Genomic DNA, 19,057 nt, shown 5'->3' on the forward strand with positions numbered 1-19,057 from the left:
ATTTGGTCAACAAAGTAGAGTGAGAAACTTGGGAGTAGAGAGAAAGAGAGAGAAAGAGAGAGAGAGAGAGAGGAGGGAAAAAGGTGAATGAAGGTTTATGGGAAATGGGGTGGGAAGGGGAGGTGGGGTGGGGGTTTGCCAGGGACGTGGGGGTGGGGTGGGATGGGGTGAGTTTTTGGATGGGAGGGGAGGTGAAGAGAGTGGAGGAGAGGGAGGTGATCGCCGCTGGTTGGGGGGAGACTGGGTTTCTGGGTTTTCAGTTTTTATTTTATTTTATTTTTAAATAGGGTAAATTCTTATAATATTTTTAATGTATATATATATATATATATATATATAAAAAAATTGCCACGTGGCACAAATTTAGCAACCACGTGGTGCACAAATATGGTAACCACGTTAGATCTTAACGGATCAATAGATGAAAAATGTAACAAATGTATTATATTGAAATAAAATAGTACTTGAAGTATAATAATGAAATATTTTGAAGATGTTGTATAAAGTTGCAGTAGATTTTAAATTTGATGTGGTAAAATGTAATTTACCCTATAAGTAAAGGTGAAGATTACATTGCCACGGCATGCATGCTTTTTAATATTGGACCATCTTGTATTGGACAGATAGGAACTGACGTTAACACTTGTGCTTATCTCGTTTCATTTACGCGACATGTGGTTCTGATTTCTGAAGGGCCAACCTCAATTATTCCGTACACAGTCCCCCTTGGCACATGTTTCACACTTGCTCAACCCACCATACTTTTTGTACTTTGGTAGAAGTTTCCCTTTAATTTCTTCATTCGCACTTCACTTCTCACCATTGCATTTCGCTCAGAAAAACCAGAAGAAGTAGAAGAAGAAGAAAGGAGCCATGGATGTTTCCAGCTTAAAAGCTCGGTATCCCTTCAGCTACTGCTTTTTTGCATTTTTTTATTCTGTTAGCAGTAGGAAAGACCAACTGCATGCTGAGATAAAAACCCCTTTTTTTTAATTTACCAACTACTATTGGCAGACCCTCAGATTTCTGTGTTTCTGTGTTTACAGAGAGAGTGATGCTTTTTTGGTTGATACCCAGATGCTTATTTTTACGAATTTAGAACAAAGATTTTCTCTTTTTATTTTTCTGTTGGTATAGCTAGGTTGCATTGCCTTCAACCAAATTGAATCATTCAGTGTTATCTTAATGCAAAAGATATGGAAATACGGTTGTTTTAGGGTTCGTCTGATAAACTGTTTCGTTTTTAGTTTCCAAGTCTTTTATTTTGTCTTGGATAGTGGGGAACCCGGGGAATGAGAAAGGTGGAGGAAGGGGGCCTGGGAGGGAGGAGGGAGGAATGAACAAAATGGTTACCAAACGGGCCCTTAATTGCTTACACGAAACATGGTTTACGTGGAAGCTTTCATTGGTTTAGTGGCTTGATGCATGTTGTTTTTTGTTAGTAATGTATTTATTTAGTACGGATTTTATTTAACTCCCCTTGTTCTATGGTCTCACTAGGTACCATGACTCTTGCAAAAAACACGAGGTGCAACCCAATTCAGCAATTCTATCATGGTTTTCTCAGGTCTTCTTAAATTTTGAATGTGCTCTCACTTTGACCTGTTATGCTTTTGATCATATGAAATTGAGTGTAAAAACAAATTTCTTTTTCGAGATATTAATATCAATGATTCTTATGATATTTTTCAGGCCAAAATTCAGAGTTCGAACAACGAAAAGTGTAGCATAGCGATTTCCTTAGACCAGCTAAGGGATGCCGATATTTTGCCTCTAACCAACCTACTTATGTCAAGTGACTCTGCTGACATTGATGCCGTTGACATATTTCTGGAATCCAATAGTGACTTGGGCAAAGCAAATGTTAAGGCCTTGATAAATGCAGTCAATCTAAAGCTTCGAGTCGTCGATCTCCAGGATTTGGCATTGGGGAATGATTTTCTGTGGTCTGTAAGCAATTCCAATGCATATTCATGAGAACAATTTATTTTTTGGCTATTTTTCACATTCATTTCTGGTGAAGTATAAAAATGGAAAGTTCACTTATGTTTCCTTTTTTGGTGAATTTTGAAAGCATATCTTGGTTTAGGAAGTAACTTAACTTTTGTAACCAATCGTTGCGTATCTGTGAAATAATTTACGAGTGTGAAAGTTTCTGACTTGTTCCATTGATTTGGATTCTCCCCAGGGATCTCTTACAAGGTTGCTTGGCTTGCCAAGTCTTCAACTTGAGGTCTATTAATATCCAGAAACTCAACATGGTTGGAAGCTTTTTGCGGCTGCATACGCTCAGTATGGACTTTTGTACTTCACTTGCTAGTTTGCAGAAGGACTGTTTTTCTGGCATGCCTAATTTGATGCGTCTCTCAATGTGCGAGACAAGAATTGCTAATCTCATGGCAACAACTGGTGCTCTATCAAAACTTCCGTCTTTGGTGGAATTACGGTTCCAAAGTTGTTTGTGCTGCAAGGACACTGGGGCATGTTCTAATTTACAAGGACAACACAACTTACAGAGTGAGGTAAGAACACAGCATGATTACAACTGATGCACTTAATTATTCAAAAGTATGAAATTTCTGTGTTGGTGATGGATTTATTAGTTTATTTTAATAGGTCTTTTGTCGAATTGTAGGTTCAAGAAAAAGACGAGTTCCTTGTAAGTGTGTGTAAGCTAGACCTGAAGAATGCGGCTATCACATTAAAGTATATAACTCATTGTCGCTCGCCCATATGCTTTGAGAAATATTACCGGGAGTACATGATTTCAATGCTCCCTGGTTTGGAAGTTTTGGATAATTTTCCTATCAGAAAGACCGAAAGGGAATTGGCCATGACAACTGCAGAAAAATACTTTGAATACTTACCTTACAAGAGACATCACAAAGAAAGTGTTGTTAGCGTTTTGCATAAGCGTGAAATGGGAACAAATGGTATACAATACCAAAGACCATTCAAGCCAAAACAGCTGCATCCTTATCGAAATGGCCAGAATTTTTTCTTGAGGTCCCTTTGCGCTGCCAAAATCGGGTCTTCAATGTGGCCACTCTTACATCCGCTGTCTAAGTTTAGCCACTCATTTAAAGCCGAAAATAAGAAGCTTCGTCCAAGGCAGTTTGAGTATCATCCATCAAACCCCAGTCTTATGGTTTTCGGAAGCCTGGATGGTGAAGTAGTTGTTCTCAACCATGAAAACGAGAAAATAGTTGGTTATATCCCATCCGTAGGAAGAGCAATGAGCAGTGTCTTGGGGCTTTGTTGGCTCAACAAAAATCCATCAAAGGTATATGATCTCTTTAATGGATTAATTTACATACAAATGCACATGTACTAAATGCAAAAGCGGTTCTACTCCCCTAGTCAATGTAGCATTTTCTTACCCTTTTTATCCCTTTTGTGTTGAACAAGTAGCTTGTTGCTGGTTCAGATAACGGTTCCTTGAAGTTGTTTGACATCAATTACATGTCACGAGAAGTTTCAGGCACCTTCTGCAGCTCCAGTGCTACAACTTTTGACGATTTCGAGCAGTTGACTTCTCTTCATGTAAATTCAACTGATGACCAGCTTCTTGCTAGTAGTTACTCTAAAGGTCTTGCTCTATATGACCTAGCAAGTGGAAAGCGTTTACAGTTGTTCACTAATATTCACCAAGAACCAATCAATGTTTCCAAATTTTCCCACCATTCCCCTTATATGTTTGCTACTTCATCATTTGACCATGATGTGAAGATGTGGGATTTGAGACAGAATCCAATGCGGCCTTGCTATACAGCTTCAAGCTCAAGAGGAAACGTGATGGTTTGCTTTTCTCCCGACGACCTTTATTTGCTTGTCTCAGCTGTTGACAATGAGGTATAACTATACCAATAAAATGCACTTCAGTCTGTTTTTGTAGAAAAAAATAGATACAATCCTACTTGATCAAACTTTTACCCCTACAAATTCTGAGGTAGGAAGTCATTTTCTATCCCATGGTTAAAAGTGCAACTCAGGCTTTCCTTTTCCATTTATCCTACTGAATTGTGGTGTTTTTTCGAATTTGAAGTCCAGAGGCTAACTTTTATGGGGTTGTCACTTTCCAGGTTAAGCAACTTTTGGCGGTAGATGGGAGGCTTCACATGAATTTTGAAATAGCTGCCACGGGAAGTTCTCATAATTATACTCGTTCATATTACTTGAATGAAAGGGACTATATTATCAGCGGGAGTTGTGATGAGAATATAGTTCGCATTTGCTGTGCTCAAACTGGAAAGCGACTGAGGGATGTCCATTTGGAGGTAAACTTTTGGATGACATTTGTATTTTCATTTGCAAAGCTTCTACTTATGCTCACCACTGCTCTTTTGCAGGGTACAGAGTCAGGAAATTCAATATTTGTGCAGTCCTTACGGGGTGATCCTTTCAGGGTAAGTTGTGCAGCAAATATGATGCATCGTTAGTTCTTTGATAGCGTCATCCTTAGCTGTGCACGATTTTCTTCGTAAGGGTTTAGGATCTTCTCTGTTACTAGAAATCTACTGATGCAAAATTGCTACTTTCTTTGTTTTTTTTTTTAATTGTGTTCACTTTGGGGAAAATAGCATTTTCACATGAGTATATTAGCAACCTCGACACGTCCAAGCTCTAAGTGGGAGATTATCAAGGTAATGCTAATGTGCCATCATCATTTGTGTTGTTTGAAGGTTTTAAAGGGGATGGCTAAAATTGCGTTGGAATTTACGCAGGTCAATTTACTTAGATCAAGTTGCTACTCAGAAGAGAATTCCTCTGGCCAATGTTTTAACCCTTCCTGCTGTCTCGGAGGTTGATATATATTTCTGTGGTATGTCATATGGATGGATAGAGTATATACAAGCACAAATATATTTTCTGTGAGCATATCTATAAACGTATCTGTCATCGGATGATTTACACCAAACCAAAATTTGAGTACAAGTTTATTTTGGATGTATACTTCTGCAATTGTTCAGCTTAATTTGTGAGTTATTGAAAAGAAATCTGGCAATGGAAAAGTAAATCCGCTGTAATAGAAACAAATGTGCAATTGAAATTGAAATTACAAAGTTTATAAAAAAGAATTTAAAAAGTACATGCTTATGGTTTAAACTATTAGTATTACATCACTTTTGTTAATTTCTTGTTCTGCAGCTTGACTTCTTCTCCTCAAAATGAAGCACCATAACTTAAGTAGCTCCAAGACTACTTCAGTGCCTCCCAGAGCAATGATAAGGGCAACATACGGCGTTTTCCACTCCTTAGGCGGCTCTGAGATGTTGAATCCTTTCATTATGTTGATGACACTCATGATGATTGTGGCGTATCCTACCGCATGGTGAAACAAATCCAGAAGACCCCCTTCTCATATCTGTCTTCTTCGGCCTCAAAGAAAAAGCTACCGCCAAATGAATACAAGCAAGAACAAACAGTGTTATGCCTATGCATCTATGGCCCTTATATTCAATCCCTAGAGACATGGCACCGAGAAAGATACCAGTTCCCCGCCCGTACCCTGCCAACAAAGCCCAGCATTTGGAATCCTCTGTGAACATTGAACCATGTCGGGTCAGCCCCTTTGATATTTTTGAGATGCCTAGCCACAATAGCCACGATAGCCCCGATAGGCATAAGTATGCCCCTGCTGATGGTTTTGACAATTCCAAGAGCATACTTCATGGTTGTTCTCATATACGACAGATACATCATACAACGGAAGGCTGAGATTTCCTTGTTACAACTGAGTCCCGTAGCTGTTGATTCTTGAAGAATATACAGACATAGTTCCATCTGTTCTTTTGAAAGCAATGATGGAATTGTGAACCGACATGCAACCCATCTCGAGTCACCAGAGTTTGTGTAAAGGCAACGCTGTAATTTTACAGCAAATAGTTACTAGACTCACTGCAGTTATTTTTTTCCGTGCATTTTCATGTAAGAAGCTAAGAGACTGAGGAGTAACTTTGCCTGCAAGGAAACCGAAACTTTGGTAAGCCCTATGCTCTTGTGAGTGCAAACAAATGTGTAAAATATTCAGTTTGGAGTGCAGATGACTAAACGAGGATAGAGAAAATCGTTACTGTTACTCGAATATTTAATCCAGCGGAATCATACCTTTTGTATGGCCCTTGGGGTGCCAGATTGGTTGAGTGCCACTAAAGGTGGAAGAGCTCCTTGTCGAAGCAACGTATTGCAATGTCTGTTACTATCTGTGCAGAGTTGTAAAAGAGCCGCAACTGCATTTTCCTTTCCTCTTGCAGAACCCAACTCGAGAACTTCAACCAGACCAGGGATCCCGCCTTCTTGGCTAATCGCAGTACGCCCCTCAGGAATCGTAGAAAGATTAGCCAGAATAGCAACTGCCTTGTCAACCATTCCAACTGCCGGGTTCATCAACTCCACCAGGTACTTTACAGCACCCGCTTCAACAATCCGGGGCTTGTTTTCACGAAAATTCGACAAGCTAAACAAGGTCGAGGCTGCATCGTTCTTCCCTCTAAGAGTCCCATTCCTCAGTAAATCAACTAGAAGCCTAATAGCACCGGACCTTCCAATCCGAACACTGTTGCCCTCCTCGTGCACCGAAAGGCTATAGAGAGTGGCCGCGGAGTTCTCCTTGGCCTCGGCACTGCCTGTCTCGAGGACATGAACCAGATGTTCAATTGCATTGGCAGTATTAGCTATTGCAGTTTTGTTGGGACCATAGATGGACAAGTTAAGAAGTGCTGTGACAGCATTTTCCTGAACCCCGTTGTCTGCAGATTGAAGCAAATCCACCAAGAAGCCAATGGCTCCACAGTTTGCAATAACAACCCGATTTTCCATGCCATGCCTGGCGAGTAAACGGAGTTGAAACGTTGCAGCTCTTTGAGATTCAACTGAAGAAGTGCCATTCAAGTCATCAACAAGATCACGAACACGGGCTTCAATCAATCCGGAGTTGTCTACTATAGTTTCGCCGGCAGGAGAGGGAACAGGGCTCACGGATGCTCGACGCCTCCTCATTCTCGTTGCCTCCGCCAATCTGGTTGGCCTCAGTTTTTATACACCAATGTGGACTTCAAGAAAGAGACAACATTAGACACCAAACGCGTTTAGAAAGTTGAAAGTTTGGACTGTGAAATTGTGATGAACGGAATTACTTGCACCCGTGTCGTTTGGTTTTCCTAAAGGATTTGAAGACTTTGGACTTGACCTACGTCAACGCTAGTGGGGCGGAGCACTACCCCTAATTCGGGGACCCACGCTATGCGGGCAGGTTGATTAGGGCAAGTTGGATCGGACCTTTCGATTCGTAAGTTGATTGTTCTTGCACGGAGTAGACGTGATTTCTGCCGGTCATTGATTTTTGCCCCACTAATGTTTTAATGTACAATACATGTGGTCTCAATGTTGAAAGATGTCCCAAGTTCTAATTTTCGCACTCCTGCTGATGAAATAAATGAATAAATAAATAAAACCGCCGCACAATATACTCCGCAAACGCCCAGAAACTATCACTAAAACCACGCAAGGTCATATATCAATGTCTATGCTGCCGACAGAGACAAATGGAGGCACAACATCAACAATTTCAAATTACACGTTTGTCATCATCATCTTGCCTAAACAGTCCAACCACCAGACTTACAGGTATGAATGTTTCTTCCAACATTCAGAGTTAGGTATTTTACAAATCAGACTCGTACAAATCTTCGATCAATCGTTTGTTTTTCCATCTTCTTTACAAATCACATTAAAATCCACACAATGAATCCTTTAACCGCGTTATTTGCACCAACCAATTTACACATCATCTATAGAAGCTGAACCAAAACCTCGGCTGACAGCAAACAATGTCGATTATCCTCTACCAGCATTACCTTGTCTATGGTTTCTGAAGTAGCTAAGGAGCGTCTGCGCCTGCAACAAAATCAGAAACACTATATTCAATACATCATTCGTAAAATTAAATAAACTGGGGGGTGAGAGAAGCAAACATTACAAGAAGCACCGGTACCTTCTCTTTGGCCCTTGGGGTGCCAGATTGTGACAATACTACTAATGGTGGGACAGCTCCTTCTTGGAGAACCTGACTGCAATATCGATTACTGTTTGTGCAGAGCTGTAAAAGAGCAGCAGCTGCATTTTCCTTCCCTCTTGCAGAACCCAATTCAACAACCTCGACAAGAACAGGGATCCCACCCTCCTGACCAATTGCTGTCCTCCCATCAGGAATTGTTGAAAGATTAGCCAAAACAGCAACTGCCTTGTCAACCATTCCAGCCGCTGGGTCCATCAACTCCACTAGGTACTTAACAGCACCAGCTTGAACAATTCGACCCTTATTCTCATGAAAAATTGACAAATTAAACAAAGCTGTGGCTGCATCTTTCCTCCCTCTCGGACTCCCATTCCCCAATAAATCAACCAGAGGCCTGATAGCCCCTGACCTTCCAATGCGAACCTTGTTGTCCTCGATCACCGAAAGGCTGAAGAGAGTGGCAGCTGAGTTCTCCTTGGCCTCTGCACTCCCTGTCTCAAGGACATGAATCAGAGGTTCAATTGCATTGGCAGTAGCAATTGCAGTTTTGTTGTTATCATTGATTGATAAGTTAAGAAGTGCTGTGACAGCATTCTCCTGAACTCTTGTATCTGCAGAGCGGAGCAAATCCACCAACAAGCCAATGGCCCCACAACTTGCAATAACAATCCGATTATCCATATTATGTTTGGCAAGTAACCGGAGTTGAAATGTTGCCTCTCTTTGTGTATCAAGTGAAGTGCTTTTCAAGTCCTCAACCAGGTTACGAACTTGGGCTTCAAGTTCAGAAAGGTCAGGTCTTGTTTCAATAGGTGGAGAAGAAACTATCCTCGGGATTAAGCTAGATGGTCGGCGCCACATTTGGTTTCGAGGTCTTGCCTCTACTATTCTGGTTGGCGACTCAGTTTGTCTCTGTTGGGGGGCCAAGGTAGCAACAGTTTGTGGTTCTGATTTCAACTCCCCAGAAGCATCACTGCTGTAGCCTGACAGACTGGTCGATACCTGTAAGGCCCCATTGCCATTGACTGGAGTTCCTTGACTACAATTGGCATTGGAAAGTACGCTGGAAGCTGACGCGGTTCTATTATGGCTTTGAGATGACTGCTCAACTTCAATAAAATTAGGAAGTTCATCTCGAGATGGTGACATAGAGTGTTGGCTATCTAGATCTGTACTCCTTTCTTCTAAGTTAGCAGACCTGTCTTCAGAATTTGCTAGTGATATTCTTTCAATATCCAAATCCTGCCTAGTTCCAACTATACCAGGCGAGGAACCTTCTGATGTAGAACGAGGATGCAATGGAGAACTTCTCTCCTGATACAGAGGACCAGATGAGAACAAGTTCTTCGAGGGTGAACCAGTAGACCGAGTTGATTCAGGTGGCATCGATTGACTGACCCTGGAATGAGGAAAAATAGATGAATCCTTTGGTGCACCAGGCTCTGCTTGCCCGAGAAGGTGTGCTGCCTTAGCGGGATCAGGCAGTTTCACATTGTTTGACTCGCACCAATTTGCAATTAGTGCCTTCACAGTGTAATTGGGTATCAAATTGGTGTGAGCCAAAGTCTGCCGTGTCTTTGGACAAACAGTGAGGCCAAGACCGATCCAGTTCTTGATGAAAGTCCTCTCGTAGGTTTGACCTGATGCCACGATCACTGGATCCGTCATCAGCTCCAGAGAGAGGGGGCAGCAGAAATCAGCAGGTATTGGAACGGGGCTGCAGCTCTCGGATTGCTTTATCGTAATAAGGCGCTCGTGCATACAGGTAACAAGGGATATCAGATGCTCAATATACTCTGCTTCCTCAATCTTTTCAGATTGTTCAGCATTTTCCTTCAACTTTTCAAGTGCTACAGCCTCAATAAGAATCTCCTGGTTGGACCTCAAGCTAAGGCCCTCTGCAATTTTCACTAGGATCTCTGAGCTTGGTCCAACACCCTCCACTTGATCGTTTATAGCATCTTTAATGACAGTTGACATTTGTTCATATCCCATGTGCTTAAATTTTTGTATGCAGTGCTGCAAAATAAACATGGTGCGTCTCAGACATCATAAAAGGACTTATCTAAAACTCTTCCCATATCAGAAGTTCACTAAAACGCTAGAAATTGCTTCTTCCACATTCGAAAGATCATTAATAATTTTACCAGCTAAAGGATGGCTTCTCATCTAACTAATGCACTTTAATAAGCAATGAATTGAAGAAACTTAGTGTTATGCTCTATCTGAAACAGAATGGAACAGGTAAGAAATAAACACATTTGCTACCTCAAGAGATGCTGAACCCAATTCATCAGGAAGATGCTGCGGGGATGTCTTCAACAGTTGAAAGATATCCAGGCCAGAAGTCCAAATCTTTGATATCAATGACTCAACCTGAAGAACCTACACGTCATAGGATAAGATGTTTAAATAAAACACAATTTTTTTTAAGTCCATGCCATACTTTCAAACTTGATGAAAGCTAAGAGGCGACAGGAAAACAAAAAAAAAAAAAAAAAGCAATGTAAAATTCATTAAATGACACTAATAAAAAGAATTAGCAATGGAGCTGCATGTAAAAGCCAGGGCTTTACATGCTTCCAATTCTTACATTTCTAAAGCAACCTTAGACTCTCTAAAGAAAGCTAAGAGGCGTCAGGAAAACAAAAAAAGCAATGTAAAATTCATTAAATTACACTAATAAAAAGAATTAGCAATGGCCATTTAAGAATTGGGGCTGCACATGCTTCCAATTCTTACATTTCTAAAGCAACCTCAGACTCTCTAAAGAAAAATTTACATCCTTTTAGAAGAAAAGACTAATCAGCAAACCTGATGACAAGGATTTAAAAATGGGAGGATAAATGAGAAAATGAAGAGACCGCCATTGCTACTGTATATGTCACAATGCAAATTCATCAGCCATTTTCTTTCAACCCATATAGACTAATAATCCTCCCAAAACATGCGGTTTCAAATTCATGTATTGAAAAACATGGAAGAACAGATATGGCAACAAGACAAGAGAATCACCAAATTTGTACCAATCACTTTACCCAAAAAAAAAAAATATTGATGAAACTTATAGTGAAGATTATGAATATGACAGGTCAAATCTACCTTAAATTTTCCTAAGATACATCATTCATCCTAACTACAAAACACAACTGAATAGAAGTAACTTACAAGCTTGACTTTACTAAACAATGGCTGCCAGTCTTCAATTTGCTCCCTCAACTCATCAACATATTGACCCAGTTCTTCAAATGGCTTATTAAGCAGTTCATAAGAAGCTATTTCAGAATCAGCAATGGCATCAAGTACAGTCTTCAACAATTTTAATATCTCTTCAGCTCTTTTGCAGTACTTCAAAACCGGGTCAAAGTTTATGTTGTCATGAGATGATAAATGGAAAAAAGAGGAGATGTTATTAAGAAGTGCTTTGAACAATGATATCTCCATCACAGCTGCATCAACAATTTAACATATAATAAGTATAAATAGTCTCTTTGCAGCAGAAAGGAGTAGAAAAAAAGTCTTGAAAAGTAATGGAAAAACAAACTTATTATATATTTCAAAAATAATAGTGACCATATCACAGAGCAATTACATTCAAAAGTGGTCACCTTTATAAAAATTGGAATCAATTAATTTATCTGAACTCATACAGATTTACAGTTAGCAAATTTTTATCAGGTTACCCTGTTTCCACTGTTCTCTTGATCAATGCATTTGTACATCATTGATGTCAAACATGTGCTTAATCTCAATCATAATTCATCAATGGTTCCTAATAACTTAGGTAACCTAATCAGCTAAAGTGTAAATAATATGAAATTACACAAAGGGTAGAGAAGATGTAGTGAGCTATGATCATCAAGACATATAATGAAGCTGTCTTTCATTATTTAAATACTGAAGAAGATAAAAGATGTATGTATTTTTTTTACATTTCTGTTCTAAAGGGATAATTGAAGTCAGTTCTCTGCCCCATTGCATTATTGCCAAATTACTAGTTGTAACACACATGCTCAGAGAGGGAGAGAGCCTCGAACATATTTGAATAGGCAGGTACTATAAATTTTCTAATGCCTTTAGCTCCCATATAATGTTCATGTATTCTTATCAACAATCATTATAATGTGTTTCTTGCAGCATATTTACTTGTTTTAAAAAATTTACACCCTAACAAAATCACTAATCCATCTTGTTTTAAGATTTCTTAGTATAAAACCCACACTTGTATTTTTTTTCTATCGTTCTTGCTGGCATGACATTCAAGACATGTGCCTCCATGAGATTAAACTGATGCATATGATTAGGAAGGAACATTTTGTTAAAGGGATGAAACAGGCAGATTCTTAACAAAATCATCATATTAATGAAGAACATGGTCCTAAGTATAACTTCAATGTACTCCTTCCTACGAACAGATTTCAAATAACAAGGAAAGAATGGATGCACCTTTATTCACCATAAATATATAACTTTCACACCGAAGCAATCTTTCTCATTTCTGATCCTTCAAAAACCAAACCAAACCACAAAAATGAAGAAAAGAATTCTCAAAACCCAATCAAAACCTATCAACACTCACTATCAAGTTATAAAACTCAAATCTTAAAAATCAAACCCCAGCTATTGAACCCTGCCAAATAAATAAATAAATAAAAACCCCACACTCCAACTATGAGATCCATAAACTTCCAAGCATGAGATCCATATCTAATATGAAAAAAGGGCAATTAAAAGCTATTATTGAAAATTTAAATCTTTATTATTAATTGCCTTGGGACATAAACAATAAATAATTTCTCCCCAGAAGTAATATGCTGACAAATTTCCTACTATCCTTTTCATCTGAGCTTTTTTATTGAACATGAAGGAACATCTCTTTCCGATATGCATAGTCAAAGGAACATCTCTTTCCGATATGCGTTCTCTTCTTTCCTTCTACCTTTCCAGTCGGAACGGTGGATAAGAAATGCCACGTATGGGCCAAAAGTGTCTACTTTGATTTTCCCTCTCCTCCTCATTCCATACCCACAAATGAAACTAGTCTGTCACCAACAGTCCTTTCTCTTATCTCTCTTATTTGTCCTCCAACTTTTTTCCAACCATACAATACAGAAGTAAAATTTGAAAATGATTAACTGCAGGTTGTTGCGTAATTCCATGTTCTTATTTGTTGATAAGAGTTTCCTTCTATTTTTACCAAACTATTATGCGGGTGCATTTGGATGAGGGAGGTTAAATTTCAAAATGAAAAAAACTTAAAAAGATGGGATTTCAAATTGTAGAATTTCTCGCTTGGGTAACTTATTAAGCATAATAGGATTTAAAAAAGAAAGCTTAAAGATTATCGTTATGGTACTAGCAATCGACAAAATAGTGGTAGTGATGGTAGCTGTGGTAATGTAGGTGATGGTCAGCGGTGACAACAACGAGATTTATGTTGGTGATAGTCCAAGTAGTAAGGTGGTGGCAAGGTCAGGCTGGGGACAGTGATGCAAGAGGTGGTTTTAATGATGGTGACAATAACAGTAGAGTGGGCGCCGACGACTGTGGAGAAAGGATGGCGGTGACTGAGATTGCAGTGTTGGTGGCAAGTTGGGGATGTCGTGATGGTGGCAGGCTTTTGTCGTAATCCCATATCCGTTTTGGAAATGACACCTATTCGAAATTTATTAGTTCGTTACAGTTCCTGACTACAAATCTAAATCAAGCCTCCCGCTTCCCGCCTCTGATAACGCCTTGCCCAAATTAATAACTATGATCCAAATGCAAAAGACCTCAAAAGTCAAAAATCATAAACCCACCCAATCCAATTCAATTACCCCACTTATCCATCTCAAATACACATTACCAATTCCCATTTCTGTCTTCTCTGTCTCGGCTTATAAAACCAAACCACACATACAATCACTAATTCGAAAATTGGGAAGAAAAAAACATTTCTGATGTGCAAAATTCAAATTTCGCACACAAGCATTAAACCCAGAAAGCGATTTGAGTGCCAGAAACGAAAACACAGTCCAACCAAAGCAGAATGATCAAATTAAGAAAAAAAAAAAAAAAACCTAGCTGGATCAAGCTGAAGAGATGAACAGATAAAATTGTACCTGGATTCGGCCAAAACGCAGAAGCATACAGCCAGGGAAACGTCGTTTTGGGCAATCCTTGTTCCTCCTTTTCCTTTCCAAAACCCCACTCCTGGAGAGAACAGCTACTGGAAGTTTCTCAAGTCTCCTGCTTGGATGATTTTTTTTTTTTTTTTTTTTTTTTTGAGAGAGTTTTTGTACCTTTTTAATTAATTAATTTTTTATAGTATATTATTATTGTGTTTGGGAATTGAAGAATATAGTATAATAGTAATAGTACAATTTCTGGGGTTCGTCTAAACTGTTACGTAGGATCTGATGCTCCTAATATTTATTTATTTTTTTAATTAAACAGATGGGTTGCAGTCACTTAAAACTATGATCCAATAAACATTCTTCTTTATTTTTAATTAAGAAATTTTATGTTTGATTTTTGCTAAAAACGAATTTGAATAATTATTACTAATCATATTTTAAGGTTAAGCCCACCATATTTCCTCTTAATATAGATATATCGTTTGTTAAAAAAAAAATTGCACGGGTTGGAAAAAATTTGCATGAGGTTACAAGTTTTTATTGTCCCACTATTCAATTTTTTTTGGCAATAAATAAAAGAAATAGTTTATTTTCTCCGTCTCTCTCATAAGGTTAAAATATCAAATCAGACCACATCCCCACCTTCCACCTATTCTCTCCGCCCAATCCCACCATCATCTTCCCCCTTGCCTGAATCAAAAACCTCACTCCCTTCCCAGCCCACCACTCATGGATCCGACCGACCCACCACGGCCCTTTTGACCCAACTACCCCAGAGCAAGTGCAACTCTGAGAATTCCAAGTCTTGGCAGTAGGCGGTGGTGGGCCGTTCGATTGAGGAGTTGCTAGGGTTCGTTTGCATAGTTGGAGACTGGACATTCTCGTCATTACAATATATTCATTTTTGTAATTAAAAATTGATAGGATACTGCCAAGTGGCTTAATAAGATGATGACATGTGTACATGGTTGTTAGTAGTTAGAAGATAAATAGCAAGTTGTAGCAATTGGAAATGAGTGAATGAAATTGTATTGTTGTTCTCATGTTCTGTTACCTATCTCTTTGTGCAATTTTGGAAGATGTAGAGTAGGGTTCTAATAATTGGTATCAGAGCTAGTCGTTCATCCCCTCAATCCTTTCTTTTGTATAACTTAGAAAGCATCGCGAAGAACCATGGAGTCAAGGGTTTCAAACCTCGAATCCAAGATCGATGAATTCTAGGCTACACAGGAGGAACTCAAGTCAACACAGAATTCGATTCTTCATCAACTTCAAGCGCGAGATTTGATCATTCATTAGCTTCAATCCCTTATGGTGCGCTACAATGGTGGTTTGAAATATGGTGGTGAATCTTATGCAGCTACACCAACGCATCAGTTGTTCATGAACATGACATCTCCCATCTCTCTTGTGAAATCGAATCAAGTCGTTCTCAAGCTTCAATCTTTCCACGAGGAAAAGATTCAAGCCCGAGAGAAAGTAGATGAATTCTTGTCTTAGTTCCATCCAATATACAAGCCCAAAAGTCTTTCTTGTTTACGACCAACATTGAAGAAATTCAAGAAGGTTCGCAACAAACATCACAACGACAAGCAACGCGAAGCCTCTGTACCAATTATTGGCTTGCTACCAACAACAAGGCTACTTCTTGATTCTACTTGCATTCTGGGTTCTGCATTCTTTGTATCCAATGTGCAAAAGTCGAATTGCACAGGTCATGGATACGAAAGGGTTGGTTCTATCAAAGAAAGATTCAAGCCTCCTGATTTTTCTATGTCTGATGGAATTCTTATAGATTTTTTGATCCGTTTTGATGTGGGTTTCATTCTTGATGCGAAACAAATGTTAATTCCAGCAGAAGTAGTAGGTGTTCACTTGGACCACAATGTGTTTGATGAATTACGACACTCAACACATATTGGTGTTCTTCAATTAGGCTATTATATGCCGATTTCTGACTCGGAAGGTACACTTATTATTGGGCATTTTACTTCCAAATTTCAGGTCGTAGATGTTTACGATTCTAAATTTATTGTTTGTAATGTTGAATTTTTGCAAATGGTACTACGGATCTTCGACACGATATTGAATTGGTTGCTTCAAATTTTGGTGATAAGATAAATGATAAATCCAAGATAACAGCAGTGGGTTTATATCAGTTTATGAAAGCGCAGCCATCAATTCTTGAGAATGAATGCCAAAAACAATGGGTTGGAATGTATGCCCACTATGTGTTTGTTGGAATGCAGCAAACAGTCAAAATTGTTTCTTTGAAGCTTGGCTTCCATGAATTCACTCGTGACAAAAGCAGAACAACTATTCCAAGGCTCTTTCATTCAAAATCAGCGATTGTTCTTGAATCTGATTGTAAGAATGGCAAATCCCAAGTTTTTATTTTGGAAATTCATGTTTCCAATGTTGGTTTTAAGAAAATAGAATTGTCTGGGTCTCCTGCACTCTGCCTGTTTGACAAAATGTTGAACTCAGGTTACATTCTTGATATTAAACTTGGCTACCATGCAGGCATTCGTGATAAAGGTGGTACCAAGTTTCTCTCCATTTTTGAGTCAATGGATTTATTGGTAAGCTGTGAGGACTCATGTTTCTGTGTTGTTATCAATTGTTCCATGAGCTACTATTGCAAGGGAATTTGTGACAAGGGTGGAACAATTAGTCAAAGGCTCATCAACTCGAAGTCCAAGAATAAAGATTGTGTTCTTGGTTTTGATTGTTCCAAGGTGATCAAATGTGAGGTGAGTTTTGATTCTTCCATGATCATTGATGGGGAGGATGTTGGTAATTTGGGATTGCATCATTTAGAAGCTTGTATGGACAAGAATAGAAAACATGAAAGAAAGTTCACTCTCTCCAGATTTAGAAATGGTTGATGTGTTGTTCTCGATCGTGACTAGTGCAAGGGCATTTGGGATAAGGGTGGTGGCTCAAAATTCAGGATTCCTACTGTTGGAGGAAAATCTCTGGATCTACATCTCCTTTTTGTTGAACTCGCATCTCGTGGTGGGCTTGACAAGGTGATTAGAGATCACAAATGGAAGGAAGTGATTGTGGCCTTCAATATTCCAACAATAATTACCAATGCTTCGTTTGTCTTACGGAAGTACTATTTGTCTTTATTGTATCACTTTGAGCAGGCCTATTATCTCCATGAAGCAGTTTTAACATCCCAATGCTTGAACCTGTAAGCAAGGACCTTTTTAATAGGTCAGCCACCATAGAGGAAGGTACGAGTAGAATCCAGTTTCCAGGTCAGGAAAGTGCAGAGGTGCAACTTGGCTCTTCAATCATGGGAAACATTGATGGGAAATTTGACAGTGAATATATGGTTACTGTCAACTTGGGTTCTGACGAACTGCAAGGTGTCTTGTATCATGCTCTTACAGCTTCGTATATTTCTCATATGGTACTAAAAGGTGTCTTGGATCTACGATACAACTTTCATGTCTAGTTTATTAACAGGTGGAAGATTTATGATAATGAGAGATGTTGTTATTCTTTACCATCTTAGTAAAGATGATGCTGAGCAGAGGAAGTTGGATGTTAGCTTTCATTGGTGCAAAGTACATGCTAAAGCTAGAAAATGCGTGTAGTGTTTCAGTGGCAAATGATTTGGTCAATACCATTGCTCATTTTTTGGGAGGGTGTATTGTGGATGGCAGAACCATTCCAAGGTTGATGCAACCTGGGAACTATATCATGAACTAAAGATGAAGTTTCCTGAGATTGAAAATCTGTGACAGTCTTAGTTCAATTGTAATCTTACTTTGTAAGATTTGTTTTAAAAAGGGGAGGGGGGGTATTGATAGGATACTGCCAAATGGCTTAATAAGATGATGACATGTGTAAATGGTTGTTAGTAGTTATAAGATAAATAGCAGGTTGTGGCAATTGGAAATAAGTGAATGAAATTGTATTACTGTTCTCATGTTCTGTTACCTATCTCTCTATGCAATTATGAAAGATGTAGAGTAAAAATAAATGAAATTTAATTTATGATTATTTTTTTTTACTATTTGCCAGTGACGAATTTTCTTTGACTGAAATTCGATAGCCGCTAGAAGGGCCGATTTTCCTCTTACGCCGGCGGCCGGTACCGTTTACAATTTTTTTTGTTTTGGAAATTGTTTTTAGAAACAAACCATTTTGTCAAATCCAAAAAAGGAAATAGAAAATCGTTTTAAGAAAACTTAAAATTGCAAAACTATCCTTAACTGGTAAGGTTTTTTTTTTTTTTCCCTTATTTCTATTTCCTTTAGTTTGGGTGCATTGTTATTGTTCTTCCTAAATTGTGGATTTGTTTAATGTATATAAATGATCAATTTGAACAGAACTCCACATATTCGAACACCAAATTTCACCACAAAGGGGCTTTTTAATCAATTTGAACAAAATCTAGATGAAATTATTGGCAAATTTTCAAAAACGGAATAGAAGAACCCAAAAACAAAAGTGGCGAGAGAAAAAAGAATTAAGGCATATAAGTCATTTCCTTATAGGAATTATTTTCTAAAGACGATTACACATTATTTACCATACCAACTGTACGATACCAAAGTTATGCCAAAAAATTTGTATCATTGGTAATAGTACGGTATTTGTACCGTACCATACATTTTTGGTACGGTAATGGTATTCAAAATCATTACTAACGGTATACCATATTGTACCGTATCGTACCACTACTATTAATATTATATCATTTATATATAATTAGGTATTATTATCATTATATATGCACTTCATATTTTTTTCCTCGTCATTTATCCAAACATCTCACCCTCTAACCTCTACTTTCCCAATGAAAAAAACCTAAGCCTTCTTGCGCTGCAACTCTTCATTTTTCACTCATCTAGCCACCGACTTCATCTTTTGTTGCTCCAGTTTCGGCAACTCTCTCTCTTCG

General features: G+C 38.6%; 4 protein-coding genes across 6 annotated transcripts; 2 read left to right on the forward strand and 2 right to left on the reverse strand.

Moving 5' to 3' along the window:
- The first annotated feature begins 738 nt into the window (after window positions 1-738).
- LOC137746723 (protein DWD HYPERSENSITIVE TO UV-B 1) lies at window positions 739-7,409 on the forward strand. Of its 3 annotated transcripts, XM_068486724.2 has the most exons (11): window positions 739-899; window positions 1,501-1,567; window positions 1,693-1,946; window positions 2,189-2,522; window positions 2,636-3,283; window positions 3,412-3,852; window positions 4,083-4,277; window positions 4,350-4,406; window positions 4,581-4,643; window positions 4,725-4,822; window positions 5,149-7,409. In XM_068486724.2, the coding sequence occupies exons 1-10, from the start codon at window positions 874-876 to the stop codon at window positions 4,806-4,808; spliced, it is 2,169 nt and encodes a 722-aa protein (XP_068342825.2). In that variant the 5' UTR covers window positions 739-873; the 3' UTR covers window positions 4,809-4,822; window positions 5,149-7,409. The 3 variants fall into 3 exon arrangements, with proteins under 3 accessions (XP_068342825.2, XP_088541233.1, XP_088541234.1); XM_088685107.1 differs by lacking the exon at window positions 4,581-4,643 and having other exon boundaries at window positions 744-899; window positions 4,683-4,822; XM_088685108.1 differs by lacking the exons at window positions 739-899; window positions 1,501-1,567 and having other exon boundaries at window positions 1,781-1,950.
- Window positions 5,008-6,999, reverse strand: LOC137746724 (U-box domain-containing protein 4-like). The gene is made up of 2 exons (XM_068486725.2): window positions 6,109-6,999; window positions 5,008-5,961 (listed from the first exon to the last, which is right to left on the reverse strand). The coding sequence occupies exons 1-2, from the start codon at window positions 6,997-6,999 to the stop codon at window positions 5,905-5,907; spliced, it is 948 nt and encodes a 315-aa protein (XP_068342826.2). The 3' UTR covers window positions 5,008-5,904.
- A 136-nt stretch (window positions 7,410-7,545) lies between the features above and the next one.
- LOC137746721 (U-box domain-containing protein 4) lies at window positions 7,546-14,361 on the reverse strand. Its single transcript, XM_068486723.2, has 5 exons — window positions 14,122-14,361; window positions 11,186-11,466; window positions 10,286-10,402; window positions 7,994-10,036; window positions 7,546-7,896 (listed from the first exon to the last, which is right to left on the reverse strand). The coding sequence occupies exons 2-5, from the start codon at window positions 11,459-11,461 to the stop codon at window positions 7,837-7,839; spliced, it is 2,496 nt and encodes an 831-aa protein (XP_068342824.2). The 5' UTR covers window positions 11,462-11,466; window positions 14,122-14,361; the 3' UTR covers window positions 7,546-7,836.
- Window positions 14,362-15,071: 710 nt separating this feature from the next.
- On the forward strand, window positions 15,072-18,079 carry LOC148698674 (uncharacterized). Its single transcript, XM_088685112.1, is given in 1 exon segment — window positions 15,072-18,079. A coding segment is annotated over 1 exon segment (1,041 nt). The 5' UTR covers window positions 15,072-16,298; the 3' UTR covers window positions 17,340-18,079.
- Window positions 18,080-19,057: the final 978 nt, after the last annotated feature.

The sequence above is a fragment of the Pyrus communis genome, chromosome 2 (assembly GCF_041283825.1).
Source record: "Pyrus communis isolate YQ-2024b chromosome 2, ASM4128382v1, whole genome shotgun sequence".
NCBI lineage: Eukaryota > Viridiplantae > Streptophyta > Magnoliopsida > Rosales > Rosaceae > Pyrus > Pyrus communis.